The following is a 7,481-nucleotide window of genomic DNA, read 5'->3' on the forward strand; positions in this document are numbered from 1 at the left end:
GTGAGACAACCATTTTGTTTATTTTTCTGGTCCTCATATATTTTGAAGTTCAAATCGGTTATAGTTTGTTTTTTGCAGTATTTGGATGTGCCTTTTTTCATTTGATTCTGCTTCACTGATAAGCTCCTTTGAAGATTTCTATAGCAGCTGTACTTAGAAGGGACGCGGGTGGCGCTGTGGGTTAAACCACAGAGCCTAGGGCTTGCTGATCAGAAGGTCGGCGGTTCGAATCCCCGCGACTGGGTGAGCTCCTGTTGCTCGGTCCCTGCACCCGCCAACCTAGCCGTTCGAAAGCACGTCAAAGTGCAAGTAGATAAATAAGTACCGCTCCGGCGGGAAGGTAAACTGCGTTTCCGTGCGCTGCTCTGGTTCGCAGAAGTGGCTTAGTCATGCTGGCCCCATGACCCGGAAGCTGTATGTCGGCTCCCTCGGCCACTAAAGCGAGATGAGCGCCGCCACCCCAGAGTTGGCCACGACTGGACCTAATGGTCAGGGGTCCCTTTACCTTTACCTTACTGTTGTCCCATTGGTTTTTTGCTACTGTGTGCTTCACGTTGGGGCCGTTTCCATGATCCCTTGGATTTCACAGGCCATAACATTTGAAAAGGCGACTATAACCAATCTTTTCTGCTCAAGGCAGAGGAGCTCCTCTGGATCCCCAATGGCATTTTCTAGCCTTTTATTGTTGGGTACAGTGAAATGTAGTCATTCCAATCTATTTTCTCCATTTGAGCACTGTTTCTGTACTTGCATGATAATCCCACAAACTTTCTGTCTTGTCTGAGAGCTATAATTGAGTCCTAATTGTTGTAATTGGAGCTGGTCTTCTCTTTTCCCCCTTTGTTTGCACTGGGAATGGTTGAATCATCTTGTGCATCCCCAGAGAGTCTGTTAATTAGGTGTCTAATAAATATTATAAACAAATAATATCACATCATATGAATAGTTTGTCCCATAAGTATGTTGTAGTGTCACTGAGTAGCCCTTCGGTTTAAGCAAGAGGCTCAATGATACATGAGCAGAAATGCTAAAACATACTCAGCCATAGAGCAGTGCCTTTTTAAGAGGGAAAAACCCTACTAATTTTGTATGCTGCAGAAACAGCACACTTCTTGTTCCGTTCCTGTTTGCTGTACTTTTTACTATGCAAAGCCAACTTAAGTGTTCTCCAAGGGAAGAATGACAGTACTGCAGTAGAAAGATAATGCATTCAGTCTTGATCAAACCATGACATGACTTGTGCCTTCCTTGCATCTTATTGAGCATAGGTGATGCAGCTCAGTCTCTGGAAGCGTTTTCTGCAGGGCATAAGAGCAGTAGAGCTGTTGAAAGCACATCAGTCATTTTATATCTATATGGCATTGATTAATTGGTCTGATCTTCCTCTCTGTTATGATTACACAGCCATTGCTTTAGTTTAGCAACGGAAATGGCTGGGCACAAAAGATTTAACGTGGCCTGTTGGGGCGAGGAAAAGGAGAAGATCTTCCTCATGACAATGAATTAAACTGATTGGGTTGCTTAATACAATTAACATGGTTATAAATAACTGGGGGCTGCCTTTAATGAAAGCTGTGGTAGGTTGTTATAGAAATGTTGCCTCTTACAGCTTGCCTCAAGGTATGCATCACTAGAGCTGCTTAAATAGCAAATTTAATTCATTTTTATGCAATTAAACTTAGACTGTGTGTTCTGATAAAACCCCCCAGGGGGTAGAATTATAACAGTAGGATCTGGTTGTCCACCTTTTTAGGGACATTTTGGCTGGCTTTTGTCTGCTGCTGTCAGACATAGGATATTTTTGTGAGCAGATTGGTGCATCTTGGGCATATTAATCAATTCTATACATGTGTGTGTGTGTTTTGGACCAGCCTCTTTTATGTATACGCCAAATGATTGTGAAATCTTGTCTATACTGTCAAAATTATTTTGAGTTAGATTTTGCATCATTCAAATTAATTTTTTATGAACTAGTACACCTTCAGTTCTCAGCTATCATTAGTTTTCTGCTGCCTTTGGGGTGTGGGGGATAGAAAGGGTTGGTTTTTTTAGGGCCTCAATTCTTCTGCTGCTCTTTTCTTTTGGTATTTTTTTTTTAAAAGGCCTCAGTTCTTCACTGTTGCATAACTGGTCATACACAACAATGAATAAGATTAATCCCATCAGCTCAATGGGTTCAGATGTGCCTTGCATTCCGACGCATGTATGGTCTTGCTGTTCTTGAATGCTTATGATGACTTCACAAAAGGCCCCTGTCAGCAATATTAACTAGCACAGAGATTTAATTCTGTATTTATGCAGTTGTTGAATGTGCTTCTCAGACAAAGGAAACAATGGTGCTCCATAGAGCTAAAAGGGTCAGATTAGTTATATTCTTGAATTTATGAAGACTCCAAGTACAAAGAGTGTCTGCTACTCAAGATAATACTATAATAAAGCAATCCTGCAACTTTAAAGGCAATTATTTTAAAAGGCGGGGGAGGGGGGCTGGAAAACATCACATGTGGTACCAAATAGGCTTTTCCCCTTCTTCTTACTTTTTCTCATCAAACCAATCTCTAGTGCTGTTCACATGACATTAATAGAAGATTCTTACTTAGGAGCTGATATTTTAATACATGAAAGAGTCACCCGGTTCCAGAACAGGGATAGCTCTTCTAAGGAGATACTCCCACCCATTACATGTATGCATATTTTTGTTTTGCACTAACAATTGAGATCAAATCATGATTTACGTAGGCTTTCTCCAGCCACTCAAAAATGTAGAACACATACCGTATGTTTTTATGCCAAATGTACATTACCTGTTTTCATAACAAATTACTGGACTATTTGTGAACAGAATTAAAAAATCAAACCATGTCTGCTGCGTTAGTTAATCTGGCATAAATTATGAAACTATTGATTATACTTTGCCAACATGCTGATTTTTTTCATGCATCTGTCCCTTATGAAGACGCATGAGGCATCTGGATGGGATATTTTAAGGTCTGTTTATTTAAAATAGCCATCAGTAATCATTCCCCCTGCAGTGATTTTAGTAAAGCTTCACCTTTCCTAAGGATTCATGCAGTTTTGAACTACATACAAATAGCAATGTTATAAAGGTAACAGAGTATGTATGAATGTATTCACTAAATCTCCAGGCTCAATTTGCAAAATTATGTTTTGTGACATAAGGAGACACAAAGATTCATTTCTCTACCTGCTCTCTCAGAAGATGGAAAGAGTTATGAGAAAGGGTTGGATTGGCTGCAGAAGGAAAAGACAGGATTTCCTGTGGACCAAATGTTTTGGAGTAAAAGTTCTAGAATACGTTCTTTTATTGCATTTATATTTCAAATTTAAAAATGCAATTAAAAAAAAGATACAAGGAGGGGTGTTGCTTTATATAAAGGGAACAGATCGAACTGCTACACTGTTAGAAGAAAAATAAATAGGACAAATAAATTAGTCATTGCTAACAGACTTCAGTGCCTGAGCACAGATAAGACTTTACTAATTTTTCTATACAAGGAGAGGCATAAAATATGCAGGAAGTTGCACTTCCTGGTTTGAAGAGTGAATAGGAAAACCACTTTGGGGGAAAGCCAATATGTGCCTTAATTCAGGCTGCTTTAAGCTTAGTGCCACCATTCCACAGAATATATCTATACAATCCCATACATAGGTCATTTCAGAATTAATTTCTACTGAGTTGAATGGCACTTACTCCAAGTTAAGTTACAGCTCAAGGCTTCAAAATTCTCTTAATGCTATCATGTTCATCAGATAAAACCTTTCATTTCCTTGCTCATCTAGACTTCTGTCATACATGTTGGAGAATTAATGTGTTTGGTTATAAAAACAAATTTCCCTCATCCCTTGAAGGTACAGTGGCTCTCCATTTTGTACAGTCTGCTATAGTTCCTCTAACGCCAAGTAAACACTTGCTCTTACATAAAATGTGCTGGTGCTGTCTTCAAAATTTATACCAAACTTCTTCTCTTTCTTTTTTATACTAGCAGCTTTATGTTCATCCCTTAAATTAATAAAACAATTGAAAACCTCTATAAAGATACATAAAAGGTGGTAATGATGATTTTGCTCGCTGCTGAAGCACATTTGTCTCTTGGGTGGAATATAAGCAACTGCTTAATAGCAAATTAAACACACTTCGAAGGATTGGGACAAACAAATTCGGCTGAAACATCTAGGGATAATATTTAAATAAGCAGGATCTTTTTGGTACATTGCCAAAATATCTGCACTAAACACCTACAGAAAGAGCTGGCAAATCTTAAACAAAAACAGTCAGCAATTTACTTTGTAATATAAAATAAATGGGACGCGGGTGGCGCTGTGGGTTAAAGCTTCAGCGCCTAGGACTTGCTGATCGAAAGGTCGGCGGTTCGAATCCCCGCGGCGGGGTGCGCTCCCGTCGCTCGGTCCCAGTGCCTGCCAGCCTAGCAGTTCGAAAGCACCCTCGGGTGCAAGTAGATAAATAGGGACCGCTTACTAGCGGGAAGGTAAACAGCGTTCCGTGTGCTGCGCTGGCTCGTCAGATGCAGCTTGTCACACTGGCCACGTGACCCGGAAGTGTCTCCGGACAGCGCTGGCTCCCGGCCTCTAGAGTGAGATGAGCGTACAACCCTAGAGTCTGTCAAGACTGGCCCGTACGGGCAGGGGTACCTTTACCTTTTTATAAAATAAATACATTTGGTTCTTTCTTAAATACAGGCAGTTCTTCAAAATACCCTTTAGCCAAATCCTTTAAAGTCCATTTCCAAGTACTCATGCAATTACAAAGCATAGGACAGACTACTGCAAACAGACGGATTTACCTATCTAATGCTGTGATGTTTTGGCTGTGGTTTTTTTTTTTTTAAAAAAGCATGGTCGTTAAAACCTTCAGTTTGTTAAAGTACCTGTGCCTCCATCTCCCATTAGATAACCTGACAGAGACTTCACAGAAGGTTATCAAGCGTGATTGCTTTTTGTCTCCTTGACAAAGGTTTTAGGATGGTTGCTAGGTGCCAATTTGGATATCATGCGTTTATGTTTTAAAGGTCAAAGGCAGCATAAAAGTATGTAGCCACTTAGCTGCCTTCCTACCTGCCGTCTCTGCCCATCCCTTAGCCCTGTCTCTGTTTTAAAATCATTAGAAAGCTGTCAAACAACATATGTCATAGTTTCCAACAACTGAAGGGATATCAAAGCAATGGTGTTGCATTAAGTAGATTCCCTAAACCTATCTCTGAGCAGGAGAGAACCAACTTTATGGTTTTATGTGAGTGTGTGCAGAATTCTCATTAGGGAAATCTTTTGGAAGTGGTGGGTTTCAGTCTGGTAAACAAAAGGCAGAAGGACTTTTCCAGAGTCACTGGGGGCAGAATTCAGTGCTCTAGTGTTTTAAGGGTGACACTTTTCTTCCTACTGTTGCATTAATAGGATGGTGAAGTTTTCAAAAATATGCCACCCAGATATTCAAAAACATGCCACCCAAATGTGATCTCAATTGTCATGACTTTTTACCATATTACAACAGGTGCCTTCAATGAAGCAGGTGCCACTGTGCATGCAAATTTAGTAACACTGTGTGTAACCATTTCCTTGGTAAACTAATAAAGTTGCTTCATTTGTGCATTGTTTTGTAGGTGAAGAACTGAAAGGAAAGATTACAGTCCACAAAAACAGAAAAGATCCACGTTCCCTCATCATAACACTTTCACTGAAAAATGTGAAGCAGACATACAGTCTTCAGTGAGGACTACTCCACAGCTGGCTTTGAAATGTATAAAATGAATAAAAACAATGGTTGTTTGGATCAACAACTTCGAAATACGTTTTTCTGGAAATGATAGTGCTAGAAAGTGTGTTCCCATAGACTGTTGGTTCTTCTCTGCAGGCCATTTCATACAATCCAAAGCAGTTAGTAGAAGAAACCACGAGGGAATTAAGTTTATTGCAAGTCTGCTATCGTGGACGTGAGCAGCGCAATTTTTAAAAAATACTTTTGACCTGTTAATGAAATCATACTAAGTTGTACTCAGAGTAGATTCAATGAAATAAATGAATTGAAGATATGCATGACTAAGTCAGTTGATTTCAATGGGTCTACTCTGAACATGGCATTGTTGGATACCGTTCTTGGATAGTTAAGTATTTAGAAAAATAGCCAAGGTTCTTGACAAGGAATCTTCTGGGATTTACTTATTGCAATTCCCCCCCCCCCCCAAGTTTTGGCCTCCTTTAGATGGGCAAAACATTATTTTTCCTCAAGTATTTTTATATTAAAACTCAAAAAATAAAGTTTTTTGTATTGACACTATAAATTTATTATGTGTCTTGACTATGAGATTTTTGTATTGAGCCACCTGTTGAGACTTTGAGGTATCAGTATTGTCAATTCTTTGTTTTGCTAACTTGTCACACTTGATATTATATGCCCTTCTACATACAGAATAATATCCCATCACCCATTAAGATTGTCATACTTTAAACCTGGAAACTATAACAAGACATGCACAATACATCATGACATACTATTGCCTATCTGCTGACACTCCAACTGATTCAGAATACGGCAATTGCCATTTGTAATCAGTGCTGCTGCTTACAGTACATTGATTTGAGTTAAAGACCAATCTGGTTTTAACATGCACCTGGATTCTTTGGCTACCTGAAATAAAGAATAGCAAAAATGGGCACATCGTTTTTTTTAAAAAGTCATGTGCAATCTGAAGCAATACCATGAAAGATAGGTGAGCATTCTGCAACTCTTTAGAAAAATACTCTTTTCCCCATTGCTACTAGATGTTTGAGGCTATGTGCGTGTCTTTACAACAAATGGTACAGAGGGCAAGATGGCAGCATGAAACAGTAGGCACCGAAATAGGTTTATTGTGAATTTATCTAATGCATTTCCTGCCCTCCAGCATGCAGTCAGAAGGAGTGACTGCCCCTAGCCTTTTGGTAATTATCCTTGTCACCTCAAGGACACTCAGCTATCCATTTAGTCACTTTCTCCTTCATTCTCTAGGTATTGCAGAGAATTCAAGTGAGGTACTTGAGTGTGTTTTGAGATGAACTTTAGAGCAGGCTGGAGGTTCTGCCTATTTCAAAGATCTGCATGTGACCTGCCCTCCACCTTGACATGTACACAGAACTGGGGAGTGGGGAGCAGGGAAATGCTAGTCGTAGCCAAAGGGGTAAAGGTACCCCTGACCATTAGGTCCAGTCATGGACGACTCGGGTTGCGGCACTCATCTCACTTTATTGGCTGAGGGAGCTGGTGTACAGCTTCTGGGTCATGTGGCCAGCATGACTAAGCCGCTTCTGGCGAACCAGAGCAGCGCACGGAAACGCCGTTTACATTCCCACCGGAGCGGTACCTGTTTATCTACTTGCACTTTGAGGTGCTTTTGAACTGCTAGGTTGGCAGGAGCAGGGACCGAGCAACGGGAGCTCACCCCGCCACAGGGATTCAAACTGACAGCCTT

At 40.3% G+C, this 7,481-nt stretch overlaps 1 protein-coding gene across 2 annotated transcripts in view; it reads left to right on the plus strand.

The window, feature by feature from the left end:
- Window positions 1-6,687, plus strand: part of PRMT3 (protein arginine methyltransferase 3) — a 65,411-nt gene extending 58,724 nt beyond the window's left edge. For both annotated transcript variants that reach the window (XM_053389104.1, XM_053389115.1), the window contains one exon: window positions 5,637-6,687. In XM_053389104.1, the coding sequence (XP_053245079.1) occupies window positions 5,637-5,746 (110 nt within the window). In that variant the 3' untranslated portion in view covers window positions 5,747-6,687. The remainder of the gene's footprint in view (window positions 1-5,636) is intronic.
- The last annotated feature ends 794 nt before the right edge of the window (window positions 6,688-7,481 follow it).

Source organism: Podarcis raffonei, chromosome 1, assembly GCF_027172205.1.
Source record: "Podarcis raffonei isolate rPodRaf1 chromosome 1, rPodRaf1.pri, whole genome shotgun sequence".
Classification (NCBI taxonomy): domain Eukaryota; kingdom Metazoa; phylum Chordata; class Lepidosauria; order Squamata; family Lacertidae; genus Podarcis; species Podarcis raffonei.